At 46.0% G+C, this 24,900-nt stretch overlaps 3 protein-coding genes across 6 annotated transcripts; 2 read left to right on the forward strand and 1 right to left on the reverse strand.

Moving 5' to 3' along the window:
• Positions 1-2,053: 2,053 nt before the first annotated feature.
• Positions 2,054-23,844, reverse strand: LOC118565137 (1-phosphatidylinositol phosphodiesterase-like). The gene is made up of 5 exons (XM_036144816.1): positions 23,801-23,844; positions 4,981-5,023; positions 4,039-4,904; positions 2,105-2,207; positions 2,054-2,063 (listed from the first exon to the last, which is right to left on the reverse strand). The coding sequence occupies exons 2-5, from the start codon at positions 5,013-5,015 to the stop codon at positions 2,054-2,056; spliced, it is 1,014 nt and encodes a 337-aa protein (XP_036000709.1). The 5' UTR covers positions 5,016-5,023; positions 23,801-23,844.
• On the forward strand, positions 14,428-21,866 carry LOC105922014 (protein OSCP1). 3 transcript variants are annotated; one of them, XM_012857902.3, is made up of 10 exons: positions 14,428-14,771; positions 14,879-14,908; positions 15,969-16,123; positions 16,932-17,180; positions 17,266-17,369; positions 20,050-20,178; positions 20,255-20,309; positions 20,591-20,730; positions 20,817-20,877; positions 21,654-21,866. In XM_012857902.3, the coding sequence occupies exons 1-10, from the start codon at positions 14,660-14,662 to the stop codon at positions 21,774-21,776; spliced, it is 1,158 nt and encodes a 385-aa protein (XP_012713356.2). In that variant the 5' UTR covers positions 14,428-14,659; the 3' UTR covers positions 21,777-21,866. The 3 variants fall into 3 exon arrangements, with proteins under 3 accessions (XP_012713356.2, XP_021169453.2, XP_036001579.1); XM_021313778.2 differs by having other exon boundaries at positions 14,702-14,771; positions 14,879-15,864; XM_036145686.1 differs by lacking the exon at positions 14,428-14,771 and adding an exon at positions 15,797-15,864 and having other exon boundaries at positions 14,890-14,908.
• Positions 22,771-24,565, forward strand: lsm10 (LSM10, U7 small nuclear RNA associated). Of its 2 annotated transcripts, none has more exons than XM_012857901.3 (2): positions 22,771-22,906; positions 23,920-24,565. In XM_012857901.3, exon 2 carries the CDS (start codon positions 23,942-23,944, stop codon positions 24,365-24,367), a length of 426 nt encoding a protein of 141 aa, XP_012713355.1. In that variant the 5' UTR covers positions 22,771-22,906; positions 23,920-23,941; the 3' UTR covers positions 24,368-24,565. The 2 variants fall into 2 exon arrangements, with proteins under 2 accessions (XP_012713355.1, XP_036001582.1); XM_036145689.1 differs by lacking the exon at positions 22,771-22,906 and adding an exon at positions 23,756-23,779.
• Positions 24,566-24,900: the final 335 nt, after the last annotated feature.

Consider the following 24,900-nt stretch of genomic DNA (forward strand, 5'->3'; position numbering starts at 1 on the left):
CTTCAGGTTCTGGTGTTTTCTGGTTCTGGTTCTTCGGGTTTCTGGTGTTTGTTCTGGTCCCGGTTCTACGGGTTCTGGTGTTTTCTGGTCCTGGCTCTTCGGGGTTCTGGTGTTTCTGGTCCTGGTTCTTCGGGTTCTGGTGTTTCTGGTCCTGGTTCTTCAGGTTCTGGTGTTTCTGGTCCTGGCTCTTCGGGTTCTGGTTCTTCGGGTTCTGGTGTTTCTGGTCCTGGTTCTTCGGGTTCTGGTGTTTCTGGTCCTTCAGGTTCTGGTGTTTCTGGTTCTGGTTCTTCAGGTTCTGGTGTTTCTGGTCCTGGCTCTTCAGGTTCTGGTGTTTCTGGTCCTGGCTCTTCGGGTTCTGGTTCTTCGGGTTCTGGTGTTTCTGGTCCTGGTTCTTCGGGTTCTGGTGTTTCTGGTCCTTCAGGTTCTGGTGTTTCTGGTTCTGGTTCTTCGGGTTCTGGTGTTTCTGGTCCTGGTTCTTCAGGTTCTGGTGTTTCTGGTCCTGGCTCTTCGGGTTCTGGTGTTTCTGGTCCTGGCTCTTCGGGTTCTGGTGTTTCTGGTCCCGGTTCTACGGGTTCTGGTGTTTCTGGTCCTGGCTCTTCGGGTTCTGGTGTTTCTGGTCCTGGTTCTTCAGGTTCTGGCGTTTCTGGTCCTGGCTCTTCGGGTTCTGGTTCTTCGGGTTCTGGTGTTTCTGGTCCTGGTTCTTCGGGTTCTGGTTCTTCCGGTTCTGGTGTTTCTGGTCCTGGTTCTTCAGGTTCTGGTGTTTCTGGTCCTGGCTCTTCGGGTTCTGGTGTTTCTGGTCCTGGTTCTTCGGGTTCTGGTGTTTCTGGTCCTGGTTCTTCGGGTTCTGGTGTTTCTGGTCCTGGCTCTTCGGGTTCTGGTGTTTCTGGTCCTGGCTCTTCAGGTTCTGGTGTTTCTGGTCCTGGTTCTTCAGGTTCTGGTGTTTCTGGTCCTGGCTCTTCAGGTTCTGGTGTTTCTGGTCCTGGCTCTTCGGGTTCTGGTGTTTCTGGTCCTGGCTCTTCGGGTTCTGGTGTTTCTGGTCCTGGTTCTTCGGGTTCTGGTGTTTCTGGTCCTGGTTCTTCGGGTTCCGGTGTTTCTGGTCCTGGCTCTTCGGGTTCCGGTGTTTCTGGTCCTGGCTCTTCGGGTTCCGGTGTTTCTGGTCCTGGATCTTCCGGTTCTGGTGTTTCTGGTCCTGGCTCTTCAGGTTCTGGTGTTTCTGGTCCTGGTTCTTCAGGTTCTGGTGTTTCTGGTCCTGGTTTTTCAGGTTCTGGTGTTTCTGGTCCTGGCTCTTCAGGTTCTGGTGTTTCTGGTCCTGGCTCTTCAGGTTCTGGTGTTTCTGGTCCTGGTTCTTCAGGTTCTGGTGTTTCAGGTTCTGGTGTTTCTGGTCCTGGTTCTTCCGGTTCTGGTGTTTCTGGTCCTGGTTCTTCAGGTTCTGGTGTTTCTGGTCCTGGCTCTTCAGGTTCTGGTGTTTCTGGTCCTGGCTCTTCAGGTTCTGGTGTTTCTGGTCCTGGTTCTTCAGGTTCTGGTGTTTCTGGTCCTGGTTCTTCAGGTTCTGGTGTTTCTGGTCCTGGTTCTTCCGGTTCTGGTGTTTCTGGTCCTGGTTCTTCAGGTTCTGGTGTTTCTGGTCCTGGCTCTTCAGGTTCTGGTGTTTCTGGTCCTGGCTCTTCAGGTTCTGGTGTTTCAGGTTCTGGTGTTTCTGGTCCTGGCTCTTCAGGTTCTGGTGTTTCAGGTTCTGGTGTTTCTGGTCCTGGCTCTTCAGGTTCTGGTGTTTCTGGTCCTGGTGTTTCAGGTTCTGGTGTTTCTTGTTCCTGGTTCTTCAGGTTCTGGTGTTTCTGGTCCTGGCTCTTCAGGTTCTGGTGTTTCTGGTCCTGGCTCTTCAGGTTCTGGTGTTTCTGGTCCTGGTTCTTCAGGTTCTGGTGTTTCTGGTCCTGGTTCTTCCGGTTCTGGTGTTTCTGGTCCTGGTTCTTCAGGTTCTGGTGTTTCTGGTCCTGGCTCTTCAGGTTCTGGTGTTTCTGGTCCTGGTTCTTCAGGTTCTGGTGTTTCTGGTCCTGGTTCTTTAGGTTCTCCTGTTTTTGGTCCTGGTTCTTGTTTCTCTTCGGGTTCTGACACTGGTTCTTCAGGTTTTACTGTAGGTTCTCCTGTTTCTGGTCCTGGTTTGGGTTCAGGTCCTGCAGGTTCTGCACGTTCTCCTCCATGTTCTGCTCCTGGTTTTTTGGGGGTAAAAGAACATAATCAGGATTGGAGCATTTACTTTTATCAATATACCATACCATACCATACCAGCTTTATTTATAAAGCACTTTAAAACAACCACAGTTGATACAAAGTGCTGTACAATCCAAAAACACAGCAAAATAAAAATAATTATAATTAAAAGTAGTTTAAAAACAAAGACATACACTTTAAACTAGATCTCGCTGGTGTTGAAAGCCAAGTTAAATAGATGGGTTTTAAGACGAGCTTTAAAAGTGGACAGAGAAGGGGCCTCTCTGACCTGCAAAGGTAAGTCATTCCATAATTTGGGGCCCATAACAGAGAAAGCCCTGTCCCCTCTGAGCTTCCTTTTTGTTCTCGGTACCTCCAAGAGCAGCTGATTTGCTGACCTGAGAGACCGATGGGGTATGTGGAGATGAAGAAGCTCAGTGAGGTAAGCCGGGGCAAGATTATGCAATGATTTAAAAACAAACATAAGAATTTTAAAATGAATCCTAAAATATACAGGCAGCCAGTGAAGTGAGGCCAGGACAGGGGTCACATGGTCCCTTTTTCGAGTACCTGTCAACAAACGTGCAGCAGCATTTTGTACTAGCTGCAGACGTGAGAGCAGCACCTGACTGACTCCCAGATAAAGTGCATTACAGTAGTCCAATCGAGTTGAAATAAAAGCATGGATCACTGTTTCAAAATGCTGCCTGGAAAGAAAAGATTTCACTGACGCCAATCGCCTTAGATGATAAAAGCTGGACTTAACCACGGCTCTAATTTGGCTGTCCAATTTAAAATCACTATCCACCTTAAAACCAAGATCTGTAATAACAGGTTTAAAATATTCCTCCAAAGGTCCCAGGTCAACAGAGGAGGACTCACAGGAGCCACTGGGTCCAAACACCATCACCTCTGTTTTGTTTTCATTAAAGTTTAAAAAGTTCAAGGCCAACCAAGCTTTAATATCTCCTAGACAAGCCAGGAGATGTTTGATTGACCGTACATCCTGCTGCTTTATGGGCAAATAAATCTGACAATCATCAGCGTAAAAATGAAAAGAGATCCCATGTTTCCTAAGGATAGAACCCAGAGGCAGTATACAAAGAGAGAAAAGCAGTGGGCCAAGAATTGAGCCCTGTGGGACACCGTAAGACATTGAGGCAATAGATGATTTAGAGCCACTAATATTCACCGAAAAAGTTCTCTCCTCCAGGTAAGACCTGAACCATTTAAGAACAGTGCCATCAATACCAACAATGTGGTGTAATCGCGATATTAAAATGTTGTGGTCTACCGTATCAAAGGCAGCAGTTAGATCAAGTAACATCAGAACAACATGGTGACCAGAATCACATGCAAGAAGAACGTCATTAAAAACTCTAATCAAAGCAGATTCTGTACTATGGAGAGTTTTAAAACCTGACTGAAATACCTCCATGATGCCATTGTCATCTAAAAACTGTGTCAGCTGACAATACACAATTTTTTCTAAGACCTTAGAAAGAAAAGGCAGCTTCGAAATAGGCCGATAGTTAGCCAGAACAGTAGGATCAAGGCCAGGTTTTTTAAGCAGAGGCTGCACTACTGCATGTTTAAAACTAGCGGGAACCACACCCGAAGACAGGCTGCTATTTATAATTGCAAGAACAGGCTGCGCTATACTGGGAAAAATATAAGTTCTGGGGAAAGTTCTAAGTTATGTGTTGGTACCGGTTCTTAAACTGGACCAAGTCCTCAGGTAAGGAAGATGCAGCAGGTTCTGGTTCTGAATGTGGAACATGTCTAGGTTCTGCCCTGTTATTTCTCTTTTGCCTCCTCTCTGGATGCCTGACTCACCTGCGGAGGCCGGTGGTTCTGGTCCAGGTCCGGATGGTTCTGGTGGCCCACAGCTGCAGACCCCCAGGCGGATGATGTCTCTGATGAGGGCGGCGCTGGGGAAGGCCAGGCTGAGGACGCCCAGGCAGCCGGACCTCCTCCTGGACCTCACCAGGTGGCTGAGCTGCTGGTTGACGGACCGGGCCAGGGTCTTCGGGCTCCTGTAGAGCGGGCTGGCGGTCTCGGTCAGGAGGATGTAATGGCCGCACAGATGCCACCGCACGTGTTTGATTTTATACTCAACATCAGTTAGCTTGTTGGACTCAAAGAACTTAGACTTGTGGTTCTCGGTTCCCCACGTAAAGTGCTTGTTCTGCAGGAAAACGATCTTGCCCCGGACCTGCTTCAGCGTCGGCACCGACACCTTCGCCCAGATTCTGCTTTCAAACTTCTCAACCAGCTTCTTCACCTTCTGCGCCACTCTGTCCTTGAATAAGCCGCTCGGCGTCACCTTCATCAGCACAGCCTCGCTGCGGTGGGCGTCCAGGAACCCCAGAACCTCCCTGAAGACGGAGGCCAAGGTGGCGCCCTGTGGAATCCCCCAGTTGCCGCTGCGGATGTCGATGTCCGTGCTGCTGGACAACCAAATCCATGCACGGAGGTCAAAATAACGAACTCCCACTCTCAGCTGCTTTTCCAGACTCCACACCTGCGACACTACGAGCGCTCCTCCCGTCAGGCTCAGGCTCTCTTGGGTTCCAGGGATGGGAATAGCGGAGATGAAGGTCTCGTCAGGGATGGATCCCATCCAGTCCTGGTTGTAAAGGCTGGGATCCAGGTCCGACTTGTCGTTAAAACCGCTCCCCGCGCTCACGCAGGACGTCAACCTAGAGGAGGAAACATATGGTCAGTTCTTTCTCCATCAGGAAGTTGGTTCTAGTTGCATATGAAGGCAGAACTTACGCAGAGAAGATCCAGAGGAACAGGTGGATCTCCATGCTGGTTTCTGGATGGATTTTAATCGGTTAAAGTCACAATATCAGGATTCTTCCGTCTCTTTTCTTCCCGGTGTCTGGTTCTCATCGTACACCGGGGAACATGACTCTCACAAAGCTCATTGTCTGCTGAGCAGAGAGCTGTTCTCAGAGATAAAGGGACATTTGCATGTTTCTACTCTAATCTATTCTTTGAGCTGAGGACGGTGAGCCAGACGTCCTAAAGGCCCCAACAGACCATCATGTCACTGTTTGGATAGTAAAATGTGGCTCAGCAGACGGACGGGGAGACTCTGCTACCGTCATCATATACAGACGTTCTGTGATAGCGCCAAGGTTTGACGTACCTGGACATAATGAAAAGAATTTGATGTTTGGTTCAGTAAAAATTATGTTTGGTTTGGTAAACAGATGTTTGGTTCGGTAAGCAGATGTTTGGTTCGGTAAAACAGATGTTTGGTTCGGTAAAACAGATGTTTGGTTTGGTAAAACAGATGTTTGGTTCGGTAAAACAGATGTTTGGTTTGGTAAACATGTTTGGTTTGGTAAACATGTTTGGTTCGTAAACAGATGTTTGGTTCGGTAAGCAGATGTTTGGTTCGGTTAAACAGATGTTTGGTTCGGTAAACAGATGTTTGGTTCGGTAAGAAGACGTTTGGTTCGTAAACAGATGTTTGGTTTTGTAAAACAGATGTTCGGTTCGGTAAAACAGATGTTTGGTCCGGTAAACAGATGTTTGGTCCGGTAAACAGATTTTCCGTCCGTAAAACAGATGTTTGGTCCATAAAGCAGATGTTTGGTTTGTAAACAGATGTTTGGTTTGGTAAAACAGATGTTTGGTCCGTAAACAGATGTTTGGTCCATAAAACAGATGTTTGGTCCGGTAAACAGATGTTTGGTCCATAAAGCAGATGTTTGGTCCGGTAAACAGATGTTTGGTTCGTAAACAGATGTTTGCTTTGTAAACAGATGTTTGGTTAGGTAAAAAAGATGTTTGGTCCGTAAACAGATGTTTGGTCCGTAAAACCGATGTTTGGTTCCGTAAAACCGATGTTTGGTTTGGTAAACAGATGTTTGGTCCGGTAAAACAGATGTTTGGTTTGGTAAAACAGATGTTTGGTTTGGTAAACAGATGTTTGGTCCGGTAAAACCGATGTTTGGTCCGTAAACAGATGTTGGGTCCGTAAACAGATGTTTGGTCCATAAAACAGATGTTTGGTCCATAAAGCAGATGTTTGGTCCGGTAAACAGATGTTTGGTCCATAAAGCAGATGTTTGGTTCGTAAACAGATGTTTGCTTTGTAAACAGATGTTTGGTTTGGTAAAACAGATGTTTGGTCCGTAAACAGATGTTTGGTCCATAAAACAGATGTTTGGTCCATAAAGCAGATGTTTGGTCCGTAAACAGATGTTTGGTCCATAAAACAGATGTTTGGTCCATAAAGCAGATGTTTGGTCTGGTAAACAGATGTTTGGTCCGGTAAACAGATGTTTGGTTCAGTAAAACAGATGTTTGGTCTGGTAAACAGATGTTTGGTTCGGTAAATCAGATGTTTGGTACCGTAAAACAGATGTTTGGTTCAGTAAGCAGACGTTTGGTTCGTAAACAGATGTTTGGTCCATAAAACAGATGTTTGGTTCCGTAAAACAGATGTTTGGTTTGGTAAACAGATGTTTGGTCCGGTAAACAGATGTTTGGTTCGTAAACAGATGTTTGGTTCGTAAACAGACGTTTGGTTCCGGTAAGCAGACGTTTGGTTCGTAAACAGACGTTTGGTCCGTAAAACAGATGTTTGGTTCGGTAAAACAGATGTTTGGTCTGGTAAAACAGATGTTTGGTCTGGTAAACAGATGTTTGTTTCGGTAAAACAGATGTTTGGTTTGGTAAAACAGATGTTTGGTTTGGTAAACAGATGTTTGGTCCGGTAAAACCGATGTTTGGTCCGTAAACAGATGTTTGGTCCGTAAACAGATGTTTGGTCCATAAAACAGATGTTTGGTCCATAAAGAGATATTTGGTTCGTAAACCAGTTTGACCAGTGATGACATGTTTAGCCGCATGTCATCATTCAACTGCTGGTTGTCTAGGTGGTGTCCTGAAAACGACGTGGGCTACATTGATAACTGGAGAACTTTCTGGGGAAAACCTGGTCTGATCCGGAGAGACGGCATCCATCCTACTTTGGATGGTGCAGCTCTTCTTTCTAGAAATCTGGCCGGATTTATTAGTTCTCCTAAATGCTGACAACCCAGGGTCCAGACCAGGAAGCAGAGCCGTAGTTTAACACACCTCTCTGCAGCTTCTGTACTGTTACCCATCCATTATCCTATTGAGACGGTGTCTTTCCCACGGCCAAAACTTAAAAGATCAAAAACTGATCTAAAAGGAACAAATCATAAAAATCTAATACAAATCCATACGGTTCACCTTGAACCTAAAAATAAAACAATTAAATGTGGTCTATTAAATATAAGGTCTCTCCCTCCAAAGACTTTGTTAGTTAACGAATTGATTTCTAATAAACAGATTGATTTGTTTTGTCTCACAGAAACCTGGCTACAAAAGGACTACGTTAGTATAAATGAGTCAACTCCCTCCAATTATTCAAATTTCCACATTCCCAGATCTGTGGGAAGAGGAGGAGGAGTGGCAACCATCTTTCAGTCTGATTTATTAATTAGTCCCAGGCCAATTAATAACTACAGTTCTTTTGAACATTTAACCCTCAGTTTCCCTCATCCAAACTGCAAAGCAATAAAACCTCTTCTGTTTGTTGTTTTGTATCGTCCACCAGGCCCTTACACTCAGTTTTTGGATGAGTTGTCAGATTTCTTATCTGATTTGGTGTTAAATACTGATAAGGCTATTATAGTGGGTGATTTTAACATCCATGTTGACACAGAATGTGATAACCTTAGTGTAGCCTTTAAAACTATCCTAGATTCAATTGGTTTTGCTCAAAATGTGCATAAACCTACGCACTCTTGGTTGGGAGTTTGCCCAACCAGTCTACATGTGCTTTGTGGATCTGGAGAAGGCATTCGACCGTGTCCCCCGGGGGATCCTGTGGGGGGTACTCCGGGAGTATGGAGTACCGGACCCTTTAATAAGGGCTGTCAGGTCTCTGTACGACCGGTGTCAGAGTCTGGTCCGCATTGCCGGCAGTAAGTCGGACTCGTTTCCGGTGAGAGTTGGACTCCGCCAAGGCTGCCCTTTGTCACCGATTCTGTTCATAACTTTTATGGACAGAATTTCTAGGCGCAGCCAAGGTGTTGAGGGGATCCGCTTTGGTGGCCTTAGGATTGCGTCTCTGCTATTCGCGGATGACGTGGTCCTATTGGCTTCATCAGGGCGTGATCTACAGCTCTCACTGGAGCGGTTCGCAGCCGAGTGCGAAGCGGCCGGGATGAAGATCAGTGCCTCCAAATCCGAGACCATGGTCTTGAACCGGAAAAGGGTAGAGTGCCTTCTCCGGGTTGGGGAGGATGTCCTGCCCCTAGTGGAGGAGTTCAAGTATCTTGGGGTCTTGTTCACGAATGAGGGGAAGATGGAGCGGGAGATCGACAGGCGGATTGGTGCAGCGTCTGCTGTGAAGCGGGCGCTGTACCGATCCGTTGTGGTGAAGAGAGAGCTGAGCCAAAAGGCGAAGCTCTCGATTTACCGGTCGATCTACGTTCCTACCCTCATCTATGGTCACGAGCTTTGGGTCGTGACCGAAAGAACGAGATCCCGGATACAAGCGGCTGAAATGAGTTTTCTCCGTAGTGTGTCTGGGCTCTCCCTTAGAGATAGGGTGAGGAGCTCAGTCATCCGGGGAGGACTCAGAGTAGAGCCGCTGCTCCTCCACGTCCAGAGGAGCCAGTTGAGGTGGCTCGGGCATCTGGTCAGGATGCCTCCTGGACGCCTCCCTGGAGAGGTGTTCCGGGCACGTCCCACCGGGAGGAGACCCAGGGGAAGACCCAGGACACGCTGGAGGGACTATGTCTCCCGGCTGGCCTGGGAACGCCTTGGGATTCCTCCTGAGGAGCTGGCCCAAGTGGCTGGGGAGAGGGACGTCTGGGCCTCCCTACTGAAGCTGCTACCCCCGCGACCCGACCCCGGATAAGCGGAAGACAACGGACGGACGGACGGACGGACTCTTGGCTCCATACTATAGACCTTGTGCTGACATATGGCATTGATTGTGAAGAATTAACAGTATTTCCTCACAACCCTGTCCTATCTGATCATTTTTTAATAACATTTGAGTTTAATCTAACTGAGTTCTCCACCCCCAAAAGAGGGTTCCATTATAGTAGATTTTTATCGGATAATGCTGTATCAAAACTTAAAGAGTCTGTCCCCTTTTTAATATCCTCCGTATTGCAGAAATGCCCTGTAGATGGCAGCAATGTTGTTTCTTCCAATTTACAAATAGATGTCTTTGTAAACAGTGTGACTTCGTCATTGCGTTCTGCATTAGACAATGTAGCTCCCTTGAAAAAGAAGGTGATTATTCACAGGAAGCTGGCTCCTTGGTTTAATTCAGAGCTGCGTTCCTTGAAGCACAATGTTAGGAAATTGGAGAGAAAATGGCGCTCTACATACCAAGAGGAATCCTACCTAATCTGGAGGGACAGACTATCGTTGTATAACAAGACCCTTCGCAGAGTTAGAGCAGCATATTTTTCATCATTAATTGAAGAGAATAAAAATAATCCTAGATTTCTCTTCAGTACAGTTGCCAAACTTACCCAGAGCCACAGCTCTGTTGATCCATCCATTCCCTTAGCTCTTAGCAGTAATGATTTTATGGGATTCTTCATAAATAAAATTGATTCCATTAAAAATAAAATAATTGGCATCCTCCCAAACATGATTACCTCGTCCTCAGTAAGTGAGGCAGCATTGGAGGAATCCTTAGAACCTGCGCAGTGTCTGAACTGTTTAAAAGCAGTGGAGCTTTCTGAGCTATCTAAAATTTTAGCTTCATCTAAACCTTCTACCTGTATGCTAGACCCAATCCCAACCAAGTTGTTTAAGGAGGTATTCCCTCTGATCAGTGGTCCTATTTTAGACATGATTAATCTATCCTTGGTAAATGGATATGTACCACAGGCTTTTAAAGTAGCTGTTATTAAACCTTTACTTAAGAAACCTTCTCTTGATCAGGATGAGTTAGTAAATTACAGACCTATATCTAATCTTCTTTTCTTATCTAAAATTCTTGAGAAAGTAGTTGCTAATCAACTATGTGAACATTTACAAAGTAATGACCTACTTGAGGAGTTTCAGTCAGGCTTCAGAGCTCATCATAGCACTGAAGCAGCTCTGGTGAAGGTCACTAATGATATTCTCATGGCCTCAGATAATGGATTTGTGTCTATACTTGTCCTGTTAGATCTCAGTGCTGCATTTGATACAGTTGATCACAATATTCTCCTACAAAGACTTGAGCATACTGTAGGGATTAAGGGAAAAGCATTAGGCTGGTTTAAATCTTATCTATCGGACAGATTCCAGTTTGTTCATGTTAATAATAAATCTTCCTCAAACTCTAGGGTCACTTGTGGAGTACCACAGGGTTTAGTCCTTGGACCAATTCTATTTACTATATATATGCTTCCGATTGGCAAAATGATCAGACAGCATGGGATTAATTTCCACTGTTATGCTGATGACACTCAGCTATATTTATCCATAAATCCTGATGAATCCAATCAGTTACTTCGACTGCATTCATGTCTTGATGACATCAAAAGCTGGATGACTTTAAATTTCCTGCATTTAAATTCTGACAAGACCGAAGTTGTAATCTTTGGACCAGAGTCCTCAAAAAATAAAGTTCTTAATCAATCACTTAATCTGGATGGCATTAACTTGGCCTCTGGTAATAAAGTTAAAAATCTTGGTGTTGTTTTCGACCAAGACATGTCATTTAAATCCCATATTAAACAGGTTTTCAGAGTTTCCTTTTTTCACCTCCGGAATATCGCCAAAATTAGAAACATTCTGTCCAGGAGTGATGCTGAAAAACTAGTCCATGCATTTGTTACTTCAAGGCTGGACTATTGTAATTCTTTACTATCAGGAAGTCCACATAATGCAGTTCGAAGTCTTCAGCTGATTCAAAATGCTGCGGCAAGAGTTCTGATGAAAATCAACAAGAGGGATCATATTTCTCCAATTTTAGCTTCCCTTCATTGGCTTCCTGTTAAATCAAGAATAGAATTTAAAATTCTTCTTCTAACGTATAAAGCCCTTAATAATCAAGCTCCATCATATATCAGAGCTCTGATTACCCCGTATGTTCCTAACAGAGCACTTCGCTCTCAGACTGCAGGTCTGCTGGTGGTTCCTAGAGTCTCTAAAAGTAGAATGGGAGGCAGATCCTTTAGCTATCAGGCTCCTCTCCTGTGGACCCAACTCCCAGTTTTGGTCCGTGAGGCAGACACCCCGTCTACTTTTAAGACTAATGTTAAAACTTTCCTTTTTGACAAAGCTTATAGTTAGAGTGGCTCATGTTACCCTGAGCTATCTCTATAGTTGTGCTGTGATAGGCCTAGGCTGCTGGAGGACATCAGGGTCTAATTTTCTCAATCTACTGATTTCTACTGTTCTTCAGTCTACTGTTCTCCAGTTTTGCATTGTATTACATTGAAATGACTGTCGTCATTTCAGCTTTTAACTTTTTGCTCTCTCTCTTTTTCTTCATAGTAGGTACACCTGGTCTGGCGTTCTGTTAACTGTGACATCATCCAGAGAAGACGGCTCACCCGCTACTACCATCTAATGTAGAACAGATTACTAGATCAATGTGTGCTTCTGTGCTTTTTTGTTTCTCTTGTTGTGTCTCTGCTCTGTCTTCTGTAACCCCAGTCGGTCGAGGCAGATGACCGTTCATACTGAGCCCGGTTCTGCCGGAGGTTTTCCTTCCCGCTAATGGGTGGTTTTTCTTCCCACTGTCGCTTCATGCTTGCTCAGTATGAGGGATTGCAGCAAAGCCATGTACAATGCAGACGACTCTCCCTGTGGCTCTACGCTTCCCCAGGAGTGAATGCTGCTTGTCAGGACTTTGATGCAATCAACTGGTTTCCTTATATAGGACATTTTTGACCAATGAACTTGATTTTGTAAAGTGCCTTGAGATGACATGTTTCATGATTTGGCGCTATATAAATAAAATTGAATTGAATTGAATTAAACAGATGTTTGGTTCGTAAACAGATGTTTGGTTCAGTAAAACAGATGTTTGGTTCAGTAAAACAGATGTTTGGTCCGTAAACAGATGTTTGGTCCATAAAACAGATGTTTGGTCCGTTAAACAGATGTTTGGTCCATAAAGCAGATGTTTGGTCTGGTAAACAGATGTTTGGTTCGGTAAAACAGATGTTTGATTTGGTAAACAGATGTTTGGTTCGGTAAAACAGATGTTTGGTTCAGTAAAACAGATGTTTGGTCCGGTAAACAGATGTTCGGTAAATAGTACATAGCAACAACTAAACTAAAGCTCAGAGGACTGGCTCTGCTAACCGCAGCCCTGCTGCCATCCCGTTTCCCAGCAGACAGGTTGAGGGTCAAAACCTTTAATCTTTAGCCGGCTAACTGAGGCCAGCAGAGTCTGAGCTTTTGAGTTTTAAACTCAGGAATGCTGAAGCTTTAACAACTTTTCTTCTTATTCTTCCTCCACTGACTTCTTCTGTGCTGCAGGGAAAATAAGGTCATAAACGCTGATTCTGAACACGATGTTCCAGAAAACAGAGGCAGGTCATCCCAGACTCGTCTCTCTGTTCTGCTGCAGGAGTTTGCAGGGAAGGAGTCGTTAAGAGCAGCTGATCAGCCAATCAGAAGCAGGCTCGGAGAAACGGGAGAGATATTATATGTTAGACGGCAGTGTTGTATAGTAATGAAGTAAAAATTCTTCACTATTGTACTTAAGTATATTTTGGAGTACTTTACACTTTTCTCGAGTATAAAATATTTTGATAACTTTTACTTTTACTTCACTATATTTCTGAACTTCATTGCATACTTTTACTCCAATACATTTTCAATGTTTGGTTTAGTTACTCGTTACAAAAAGAGAGAGAGAGGAACAAGTGTTTTGACCCCACCTACTGATTGACTGCAATAAAGTCGGGACTTGCCTGGGCTTGTTCATCACCACCAACAGGACAAGAAGCTGGTTCAGTGCTAGGGCGGGTTAAATTAACCTTGTGTTATAGGTAAAGCATCTAATAGCAGAGCCGGGAGTCCTACTTTTCTGAACTAAATGATACCTGCAGGTGTATCTATTAGCAAGTTTACCACTTCCTGCAGGTTAACTATCACTTTATCACTTCACCATGTTCTTAGTATACGCCCCCTTTGCCTGCACTTGGTTGTGTGTTGGTTGCTTAGCACTGACCTTGCTTGAAGAAGGAAAACTGAAAGCTTACAAAACGGTTGTATTTTCTGTCTAAACTTGGTCTAAATTTCTCCTGCACTTGGTTGTTTATATTATTTTAAGTGAATTTGACTTTCAAAGTTTACCAAAATATGAAAAAATGGCATTCAAACTGCATTTGCTTTGTTTTACTTTTTACTTGTATTTTTCATTACATTACTTGAGTACATCTATTTTTACAGTAATTTTCATACTTAAGTACAGGACATGTTAGATACTTTAAGACTTTAACTCAAGTAACATTTCAGTCAGTGACTTGAACTTTTACCAAAGTCATATTTTGGAGAGGTACCTATACTTTTACTTGACTCCGAGATTTCAGTACTTTATACAACACTGTTAGACGGTCAATATGATAAAAATGTTCTATTATTTTTCTCTCTGTTCTTCACAGTTGGAGAGACATCAGTATATCACCCGTTGTCTCATGATGTTTCCTTTGAGACATGCAGTCATTCCGTCAAATTAAAAGGCGGGTTCCACTGTGAACATCTGACATAATAATATTTAAATTTATCATTAATCTGGGATTATTTGAAAGATTTCAGAATTTCTAAGACAGCTAAAGAGAAACGCTCACACACACTGACCCGCATTCAGACACGTCCTTTAAGTTGAGCACAGAAACTGCTGAGGGCGTGAAAACATTCATATTTTCTGTGGTTCCAGGACACTCGCTGCAGGGATTAATTGTCTGGAACCAGCAAAGTTAACGGAGCTGACAGGTTAAATCTGAGCTGATCCTGGGAAGTAAAAACTCTTCCTATGCTACTATTCCACTGCTGTGGTTAATCTCTTGCAGCCTTTATTTATAAAACCGTTTTTATTCAACACTTCAAAGGGATCTTTAGGTTCTTCCATTATGACCGTCAGCTCTCCAGAGTCCAGGATGTTGCAGCAGAACATCCATGAAACGTTCCCCTGTTTAAACCCGTTTACCAGCAGGCCTGCAGCTCTCCCTCTGGCTGGCAGGCTGTGTCCGCGTCGTCTTTATCCGTCCAATGAGCTTGAGTCTCTGCTGATCCTCTTCCTCACCACCTGTCGCATCTTAGTGAGAATCTGCAGGATTCTGCTGGATCAGCCAGACGCCAACATGGACTCGTCAGTCTGGGCCGTTTCACCACAGCAACGACCAGAAAGCGTTCTTCAGATGACGGCAGATGACCTGAGCTGCTTGTGACGGGCCGGTTCTTCTCCAGGAGGGGATCCTGTCTGTGCAGGATGTCTGTGAGGACCCTGCCGCTGGTCTTCATCAATCTGGGCGGAGAAATGCTTTACATTCTGGATCAGCGCCTGCGGGCCCACAACACGTCTGACAGCAGCTCAGAGAAAGGTAGGCACACCTGGCAGGTGAGCTGGGTGTCGGTGGGGTCTGATTTTCAGCTCAGCTTCTCCAGTAACAAGTCTGTCTTCTTCTGTTTCATGGGACCTGTCCTGCAGGAGTTTGGTCAGAAGGTGACAGGAAGAGAGGTATCAGAGGACCATCCTGCAGGATTTTAGTTCCTTCCTCCTAGACTCACTTAGTTCTCAGCCAAAAGTTCCTGCAGTGACACAAATATTAGCTTCATGGCTTCAGATCTACAGGCTGAACATCTCCAGGGTTGGTCCTCCACCTTCATAATGTCTGGATTTCTCTCTGACCTTCTGGACCAAATCCTGAAGGTCATGGAGGTCCATTCTTATCTTCTCAGTGCTTGGAGTTCTGCTTTGTAAGAACTGACCACAGGTCCAGCTGGTTCTGGTCCCTGAGCCACCGGCTCCATCTCAGGTCCACGTCATCAGCAGGTTCTTCCTGGATGTAGGAAGAACTGGGAGGAATGGATCGGATCCGGATGTTTCCCTGCTGGACTCGTCCACCAGGACTCATGGTGGCTCTCAGCTCTTCTTCGTCCTCTTTGCTGCTCTTCTTCTTCAGTCCACTGTGCATGCAGATGAACTGCTGCCGATGTCCAGCAAGCTCTGCACTGGTGGCCCCACATGGCAGCAGGGACCTCCTCAGGAGGAGCCAGACCTCCTCAGTTTGAAGTTCTTGATGGTCTAGAAGCTCTTGTCCCTGCAGGGAATTTTCATTTCATGTCATTATGGCCGTAAAACGACACCAAAGGTTCCTGGTTCTACCAGAACAACGGTTTCAGCAGAACCGTGACCCGGTGGAAGGGTTTGAGACTCTTCCTAAAGCTTCTCCTGCTGTGGATCTTCTGCCTGTTCTCACCTGCAGTTAGTTCCTCTCTTTCTGGCAGAAATGCTCAGAAAGCTTTTATATTTGTGTCGCTGTCAGACTTTTGTCCTGGTAGCCATCGTTTAAATCCCCGCTGAGAAATAAAACGCCTTTAAAATGTACGTGCTGAATGCTTTTAGTTACCAGATGAATCCTTAGAAGTTAGTGATGAATCCTGAGGAAGTAGCTGCTGTCCAGGGAAGTAAATGTGAGTCTAGCCGTCACCGCCTGCTGCAGAACCGTTAGAACCTCCTGAGAACCCGCTGGGACAGACTGTGAGGACTCTGTGTTCTGTCCTTTGCTGAATCTCAGTTCTGAATGACATCGTTGGGACCATGTTCAGTAAATCCTTCATGGACGAACTCCTGAAGCCTCAGCAGCTGTATTCCCACCGGACCATGAAGACGGTACTGACCCGGTTGGCACACACCTCCATCATGAGGCTGAACCCGGCCAGCATGGACAGGGTACGTGGAGGAAACCCGGTTCTCTGTTTAGTACCAGAAGGTTCTGTGCACAGCGAGCCGGTTCTGTTCAACGGCCCGTCAGTACGCGGCACCAGAAAGAGAACCGTTCTGCTTCCAGAACCAGCAGGAACGGTCTCATTGGGTGTGTTTGGTTCCCATGCAGAGCAGTGATGCAGATGATGGTCACCTCGCCGGTTCTCCTGGTGGTCAGACAGCAGAACCAGCGTTCTCCTCTCCACATTGACATGGTGTTTGTGGACCCGGTTCTGTCCAACATCTGGCCTCTGAACGCGTCACTGGTCTGGATCAGGACCGAATCACTGCCACATGGAACCGTGCTGAAACATCTCCGGTTTCTCCAGATGTTCCTTCCAGTGATCCAGATGTTTCTGTAATCTGAGGCTGCAGTAAACATCTGCTCCGGTTTCTGGAGCAGCTTTTCATCCAGGTTCAGTTTTGTCAGCTAAAATCTGAGCAGCTGCTTTATTTAAACTCACAAAGCTGACATGGTTTACAGAGAGAAAAGAATGTTTGAGCTTTAAAGAACAGCAGAGAAGCTGAACTCTGGTTCTGGTTCTGGTTCTGGTCCACGCTCTAGTTTCCCTGTTCCCTTTAAATAACACAGTACGTAAACTTTGACGCTTATAAAATCCCATTTCTGGCCACTAAGGGTGACGTTCCTGCTCCTTGCAGACATCAGCCTGCAGCAGGAGGCCTGTTCATGGATTTCAGTTATTTAACCTTCAGAGGAATAAAGTCTGCAGGCTTTCCTCTGCTTTCACATCAACCGTCTGTCTTTGACCTGCAGCTTTACGAGCTGATGATCATGGCCTTCAAGTATCAGGTCTTCCTTTGTCCTCGGCCCAAAGACCTTCTGCTGATCTCCTACAATCACATGGACTCCATCAGAGCGTTGGTCAGAGACACGCCGGCCGTCCTCAACCAGGTGGACGAGACTCACAGGAAAGTCATTGAGGTTTACTCCACGTTCTCAGAAGGAGAGCTCCAGCTCCTCAGACAAACGCTGCTCATATTCTTCCAGGACATGCACATCCGGGTGAGTCTCCTGCAATCAAGGCTTTTCAACAACTGCCACAAATGCACCAGTTTACGTTCATTAAATATGTTTGTTTTATTTTCAGGTGTCACTTTTCCTGAAGAATCAGATCCAGAACCCCAGCGGCCGTTTTGTCCTGACAACCTCAGGTCCGGTGCCGTCTGGAGTAGATGTTCCAGGACTTATCAGGTACTCAGCTGAAACGATATAAAAATGTCGTCTGTGATGAAAACTAATTTATTTTGTCCTCAGCGTCAGTCGGACCGGGACAGCTGGGGCTACAGTGTAGATCAGCACCGTCCGGTTTCCCTCAGAATGATTAGATCTGGATAGTCCAGGATGTCCCACTGCTGGAGATACCAAGCCCCCCCCCCCCCCATCCAGCGTCCACATGGGGGGCTGGACCTTCAGCTTACAGTGTGAAGATGGTTCTGATCCGGTGAAATGCTCAGAATCTTTTGGATTTAACCTCCTTTGGTCCAGTTCCTCCATCCAGTCGTCGGTGTTTCTGGCTCCATCTGAATCCTCTGCTAGAGTCAGAACTTCAGCAGAAGTCCATCAGCGTCTCCATGATCAGAGCGTCTGAATCAGTCAGTGAGGAAGGAGGCAGGAAAGGAGCCTGGATGCTTCCTCCTGCTGCTAGTTTAGACCCAACAACGTCCCTTAAGGCGCCAAAAACCCTGAAGGTTTCCCACAATCCTGCATGACATGACGTAACATCACAGCCTCCTCACAGAAACCAACTAAAACATCCGTAGAGCAGAGAGCTTCTCTCTGTAGTTCATCTCCAGTAGGCTGTAGGATCTGACTCCATCCTCTATGTTTCTGACTCCATCCTCCGTGTCTCTGACTCCATCCTCCATGTTTCTGACTCCATCCTCCGTGTCTCTGACTCCATCCTCCATGTTTCTGACTCCATCCTCCATGTTTCTGACTCCATCCTCCATGTTTCTGACTCCATCCTCCGTGTCTCTGACTCCATCCTCCGTGTCTCTGACTCCATCCTCCATTTCTCTGACTCCATCCTCCATGATTCTGACTCCATCCTCCATGTCTCTGACTCCATCCTCCATGTCTCTGACTTCATCCTCCATGTCTCTGACTCCATCCTCCATGTCTCTGACTCCATCCTCCATGTCTCTGACTCCATCCTCCATGTTTCTGACTCCATGTCTCTGACTCCATCCTCCGTGTCTCTGACTCCATCCTCCGTGTCTCTGACTTCATCCTCCATGTCTCTGACTCCATCCTCCGTGTCTCTGACTCCATCCTCCATGTTTCTGACTCCATCCTCCATGTCTCTGACTCCATCCTCCATGTCTCTGACTCCATCCTCCATGTTTCTGACTCCATCCTCCATGTTTCTGACTCCATCCTCCATGTCTCTGACTCCATCCTCCATGTTTCTGACTCCATCCTCCATGTCTCTGACTCCATCCTCCATGTCTCTGACTCCATCCTCCATGTCTCCTGACTCCATCCTCCAGTCTCTGACTCCATCCTCCATGTCTCTGACTCCATCCTCCATGTTACTCCATCTCCATGTCTCTGACTTCATCCTCCATGTCTCTGACTCCATCCTCCGTGTCTCTGACTCCATCCTCCGTGTTTCTGACTCCATCCTCCATGTTTCTGACTCCATCCTCCGTGTTTCTGACTCCATCCTCCATGTTTCTGACTCCATCCTCCATGTTTCTGACTCCATCCTCCGTGTCTCTGACTCCATCCTCCGTGTTTCTGACTCCATCCTCCATGTTTCTGACTCCATCCTCCGTGTTTCTGACTCCATCCTCCATGTTTCTGACTCCATCCTCCATGTTTCTGACTCCATCCTCCATGTTTCTGACTCCATCCTCCGTGTCTCTGACTCCATCCTCCATGTTTCCGTCACTAATGACGTCAGAGTTAAAGTCTGGAATCAGCTCAGCAGCTGAAGCTCCTTTCCTCCCTGATGGAGTTCTGCTGACCCAGCAAAGGTCAGGAGCAGGAGAAAGGAGGTAGGAGGTAGGAGGTAAGAGCTAGGAGCTGTTATTAAGGGTATTCGGATGGACTCAGTGTCACCCACTGCTAGAGGACTTCCTGTTTTCTGTCCAATCACAGCCAGAGTGCAGAGAGACACGCCCACATTCTAATTCATGCTGGATGGTTATGAACAAACTGGACCTGAAAGGTTCTAATTTCCTTCAGAAACATTTCAAAATGAACATGTGACAACCAGAAGGTTCTGACTAGAGACCAGATCCTAGAGGCCTGGCTGAGGAGGAGGAGGTCCAGCTGCTGGACTGGGCTGTTCTCCTTGTTGGAGACGACCCGGTTCTGATGGACTCCTGAGGACGTCTCTGCAGGGAGAACGGGGCAGGATGATGTTTTTTTGGTGCTGCTGGATCCTGAGATGCAGGAAGGGATGGAGACTAAAAACTGGAATGAAGCTGAAGAGAAGAAACGAGACATAATGTGGCTCCAAAAGCCTCTAATATAAAATAAAAGTCACATTAAAGCAAAGTTCTTGTTTTTATTCCAGTTCTATATTTATTTTATGAAACCAGGAACAGATATTTAAACCTGTTAAAATATTTGACTTTAGGATGTTTGACGTGTCAAATGTTTGTGTTCATCTGAAGGAACGGATGTTTTTATGAGGACATTCATGTTTGCAGGACAAATTAGACAAACTGTCTCCTGAAGGTCCGCATGGGTTGGTGTCCTCTGGACCAGAACCAGTTCAGGTGTTTTATGAGGGAATGGGAACATTATACTGGATAACTGGGTTGGCAGAAGTTCTGTAATGAGAAGATGATTCTGGCCCAGTAGAAGTCCAAGATATAAGGTCCAATATAAGCTCACAGATCTGTAACCTGTTTGTTTCCAGGACGTTTGACCTGAGGGGGAGAGAAGTGAGTCGGAGCGAGTTCCCGCCTGGAGGAAGCTTCAGCGGTTCTGTTGGAGACGGATCGTTTGAGCTGAATGGAGACAGAGTCCTCAGACTGGGCCGGAACCTGTATGTCTCCTGAGCCGGTATCGTAGCGCAGCTCTCACCGTGCTCCAGATGACCCGGCCGTTGTTTCTGTTTGAAGGTACAGAGCGGAGCATCCAGAGGAGACCCAGACGTCCAGGACACCTGGGGCTCAGGTAACCGGGCCTCAGCTCCGGATCCAGATCTTCCATTTGGTTTCCAAGGATCCACAATGTTTTGGTTCACATGATTTCAGATGTTGTTCCGATTCTCTCGCTGTAACTGTTGGATGTTTGGGTGTTTTTCTACTTTCTGGTTTATAGAAAAGAGTTCTGCTGGACTTTTGTTTTCTGCTTTCCTATAATTAACGTTGTTCTGGCTCATGGAACCCAAAGCGTTAGGTCCACATCTGGAGGTCCGTCCCCCGCGTCACCTTCATGCTCCCTTCTCACTGCAGCCCAACAGCCCCCCCAACCCGCTGGCCAAAGAAGAGCTCAACCTTCTGGCCCGCCTCATGGGCAGCATGAAGGCCGAGAACGTTCCCACAGGAGAGCGCCGGTTCCGGATCAGCCTGTTCTCCACGGACCAGGAGGAGGCGTGAGTGCTGCGTCCGTCCTTCGGTTCGTTCTCTGCAGATAAATCCGCGTCGTTCCGACTCATCCCCGTTTTCTCCTGTTGACCAGCGGCGCTTCAGGCGGAGAGCAGCAGGACACCATCCAGGTGATCAACATTCAGGCTGTGCAGGTAGGTCCGTTAGACACACCTGAGCTCCCATTACCTGTCTCTGTTTTGTTTTTAAAAGCAGAACATTTGCTCATGAAAACGTGTCGTACGTGATTTATGGTTCCCTTCTGGTTCTCCTCCAGGCTCACTGGGCCTTTTTGATAAATACCATCTTAAAAGTCTTTAAATAATGTTTTGATATAAAGTTGTTCATGTCTGTCATATAAGAACATATGCATGTGGGCTGAGTTATGTTTTTCTTCAGAACCAGAAGGTTTAGGGTCGGTGAAAGTTTGTCCTCCTCGTCAGATATTCTTTCTCAGCAAAATCAGAAAACATCTTTTATTTCTAATAACCTTTATCATGTTGATCTACTCTTCATGTTGTCACTATAAAACAGCGACTATGGGACCTTTGGGTTCAGTAAAATGGGCCTAAATTAGCTGGAAAAAGGATTTCTGGATTCTAATGAACAGCAAATGGTTCAAGTCTTAATCTGGACTAAATCTGATCTGTGGAGTTATTCTGGTTCTAAACCATCAAAAATACCAAAAAATACTAATTTACACAAATAAAGACAAACTCTGTCTGAAGCCACAGGTTGGGTTCATAGAGTTTAGACCAGGATCCGGTCCAGATCTCCATCTAAACTTTTAGCTGTTGGTGTTTTAAGAAGCTTTTTTTTTCTTGTGTTGTCGGTTTTCCGCCTCCATCATGATGAAACCCAGACAACTTCCTGATCCTCTGAGATATTTTACTCCTTCCTTTGAGATTATGGTGTTTGTGTTCTGACCCAGGACGGACAGGCGGCTTTGGCGCTGGCTCGGATCGCTGGAGAGTTTGCAGACGAAGAGGCGAAGCTGGAAAATCCCAGCAGCAGTAAAGGAGACGAGCTGCTGGCCATGATGGATGACCTCTGATCGGGATTTATCATAATGCAATTATTTCTCTGCTGCTTCCTTTAACTCAGCATTTATTCCAAAAGATGCAAAGTCAATAAAATAGGAAAAGAAAAACTGTTATTTGAAGAATAAATGAGTTATCATCAGAAAGATATTTACTCTGTGGCCTGTTCCCAATAAAACACAAACTTTGGGTTATTTTAAATTTTTATAATCTTGGAGAAGATTATAAAAATTTAGGTTGAAATTGTATCTGACCTAAATTATTGCTTTAAAAATGCTTTTCAGAACCACTCTGAATGAATTAAGAATGTAGTACAACCAAGATAGAGGTCCGTTTGTGCTCTATCTGCAGGAGGGATTTAAAGCCCCAGCACAGAGTTCTGGTTCCGCCCCAGAGAACAAACCTGGAACGAGCTCCAGATGGAGGCGTGCTGATCAGATGAACCTTCTCAGCTCACTCCTCTCCATGCTAAGGAACTGCAGCAGCTTTACTCTAAACTCCTCCTGGATGATGGAGATCCTCTTTATCTCAGAAGCAGAACCAGAGAAGGAGGCCAGGTTCTGCTTCTGCATCCGGGTTCTCCTGTCAGCCAATGTCCGCTCATCTACATTAACATGGTCAGATGTGGATCAAGATCTGGGTATAAGCAGCTAAAATAAGCTTCCTCCAACACTGATTTATACAAGAAATCGTTAGATTTAATTCACTACAATTCAGTTTAATAATATTCTTTACAAAATTTCATATCCAGTAATAAAAATATAAAATCAATCCTATACATTACACACATTTATATGTATACATTATTACTGTAGTAAGAGGAAAAATCACAAAACATTATTACTACACTCTCCATAACAGCTAAAGATAAACCAGGACGAGATATTATGGGATGTAGAAAACAAGAGACAGGGGAGATTATTACAGAACCGAAAAGCAAAACTTTCAGCCCATTTCGGCCCAGCGGAGATCACCATGACGGCAGTAACACCTTTCCACCACGAGGGGGCGGTAGTGCGACCCACGAGGAAGAATGGGGAAGATGACGTCATTACGCTGTGCGTCAGCTGGTGTTTGCGGTAGCAGGGAGCTTATGGCGGGTTATCAGAAACAAGTCCCACTTTAACCAGAACCACCAGAACAGGTAGGAGTCAAAACTGGGTTTTACCGCTTTGTCCCGTTTTCAGCTGGAATCTGGATCAGAACCAGAACCAGAAATGGTTCTGCGTTCATGTTCCGGCAAGAAAACCCAGTTTAAGATCCAGCAGCACGAACACAGAACTCAGGTTCTTCGGTCTCTGCGTGTTTGGTTCGGGTCCAGATTTTTAAAATGCCGTCGCATCCAACGCCCTGTTCTAAAAGATCCAGATCCACGGAACCGCCCTGGTTCCGTTTCTGGGTCCAAACGCAGCCATAGTCCAGCAGAACTTTAATATCTGAATAAATGTCAGAAGAAAGAGACCAGCGGTCCAGTTCTGAGGAGGTTCTAATCACTGAGACTCACTGGCACCAGAACCAGAGGTCCAGTCCAGATGTATTGCACAGATATGAGAACCATGAAGCTACGCCGTTTTTAGGGCAGCAGCACAATGTGGAAAAATGGCATAAAGTCCAACTTTTAATTTAAGGACATTGGAGAAAAAACTCTTTAACAAAATCTGCAGAAACGCTTTAAAGTTTTAAAACAACAAGCAAAACTCGATCTGATCAGAACCTTCAGTCTAACCTATTAACACCCCCCCCCCCCCCCCCCCCATTAAGCTTGAGACTTAGCTGAAGGTTCTAGATCAGTTCTCCAGCCTGAGAACCCAGAACCGGTTCCTCCTCTAGAACAGGGTCACCAACAGGAGCCTGTTCTAAAAGCAGAACAACGCGCCTGCATGTAAAACTTTATTTTATTCTGTTCCTCTTCCTGTTTATTCATATTTATATAGATTTATAAACAACAGAATCTATAAAACATGTTTATATAAAGTTAAGGTGAGCTCTGACTCTTCTTGGTCAAAGATCAGAACAGGTAGGCCTGCGTGTGACACACCGATGAAGTAGCTCTCAGTTTGAGAAAGGTTGCTGATCTAGAACCTGATCTAGAACCTGATCTAGAACCTCTGCTGACAGATTTCTGATCTTGGCGACGTTCTGATGTTCCTCCTCCAGACGCCCCTCACATCCTCAGACCATGGCCTCCGAGGCGGCGGCGCCCGCGGCAGCGTTGGCGGACCCTGCGTCGTCCAGCGCGGCGGTGAGCTCCATCCGGGAGCGGACGATCGCAGAGAACAGCCTGGTGGTTCTGCTGCAGGGTCTGCAGGGGGAGGAGACCACCGTGGACCTGAGGAACGAGAGCACGGCGCGGGGCCGCCTGCTCAACGTGGACGCCTTCATGAACGTCCGCCTGCGGGACGTGGTGTACCGGGACCGGCGGGGACGGAGCGCCCGGCTGCAGGACCTGTTCATCACGGGCAGGAACGTGCGCTACGTGCACATCCCCGACCACGTGGACATCCTGAAGACCATCCAGAACCAGCTGGCCCAGATCCACAGAGTCCGCAGCTTTGGCAGCGAAGGCGGCGGCGGCAGGAAGGAGTTCAGCAGGACGACCAAATGACTCGTTTCTCGTTAGTTAAACATTTCTGAGCTCTGCAGGTCCAGAGAATCCTCCACGTCTCAAACCCTGGTTCTGTTCTTCAGAACATTCGCTGAGGGCCTGGACCCGTTTTGGTTTGAAGTTTGTTCTGATTTGTTCTGCATGAACCGTCTGATTTCTGTTGGTAATAAAAGAACTAAACTGTCCAAAGCCACCGGATCCGCTCTGTGGTTCTGCTTTCCTTCCTGCGGTCTTCTCCATCTTCTACACCCAAACTGTTTTAGCCGCGCACCCCCTTCCATGTCCAAGCCTGGTTGAAACATCCCCAAGAATAATATATATATATATATATATATATATATATATATATAGAGAGAGAGAGAGAGAGAGAGAGAGAGAGAGAGAGAGAGACCTGGTGAAGCAGCACAGAGTAACAATAACTCTAGTGCTCCATAAAGATGTTATTAATCAGAAAAATCTTTCTGATTGTTTCACAGCGGATACCTTCAGCAGGTAAACTCGCCCACAGCAACACACCTCTGGTCCACACAGCC

The sequence above is a fragment of the Fundulus heteroclitus genome, chromosome 13 (assembly GCF_011125445.2).
Source record: "Fundulus heteroclitus isolate FHET01 chromosome 13, MU-UCD_Fhet_4.1, whole genome shotgun sequence".
NCBI lineage: Eukaryota > Metazoa > Chordata > Actinopteri > Cyprinodontiformes > Fundulidae > Fundulus > Fundulus heteroclitus.

What these genes read in the sequence shown, in the direction of transcription:
- LOC118565137 (XM_036144816.1), bottom strand. Translation starts at nt 5,015, where the DNA reads ATGGAGATCCACCTGTTCCTCTGGATCTTCTCTGC. An exon ending in TTCCTCTGGATCTTCTCTGC is followed by an intron (nt 4,905 to 4,980) that starts GTAAGTTCTGCC and finishes TTCCTCCTCTAG; the next exon opens with GTTGACGTCCTGCGTGAGCG. An exon ending in AGAACCACCGGCCTCCGCAG is followed by an intron (nt 2,208 to 4,038) that starts GTGAGTCAGGCA and finishes TTACCCCCAAAA; the next exon opens with AACCAGGAGCAGAACATGGA.
- LOC105922014 (XM_012857902.3), top strand. Translation starts at nt 14,660, where the DNA reads ATGTCTGTGAGGACCCTGCCGCTGGTCTTCATCAATCTGGGCGGAGAA. An exon ending in TCCAGGACATGCACATCCGG is followed by an intron (nt 17,181 to 17,265) that starts GTGAGTCTCCTG and finishes TTTTATTTTCAG; the next exon opens with GTGTCACTTTTCCTGAAGAA. An exon ending in CTCAGACTGGGCCGGAACCT is followed by an intron (nt 20,179 to 20,254) that starts GTATGTCTCCTG and finishes TTCTGTTTGAAG; the next exon opens with GTACAGAGCGGAGCATCCAG.
- lsm10 (XM_012857901.3), top strand. Translation starts at nt 23,942, where the DNA reads ATGGCCTCCGAGGCGGCGGCGCCCGCGGCAGCGTTGGCGGACCCTGCG.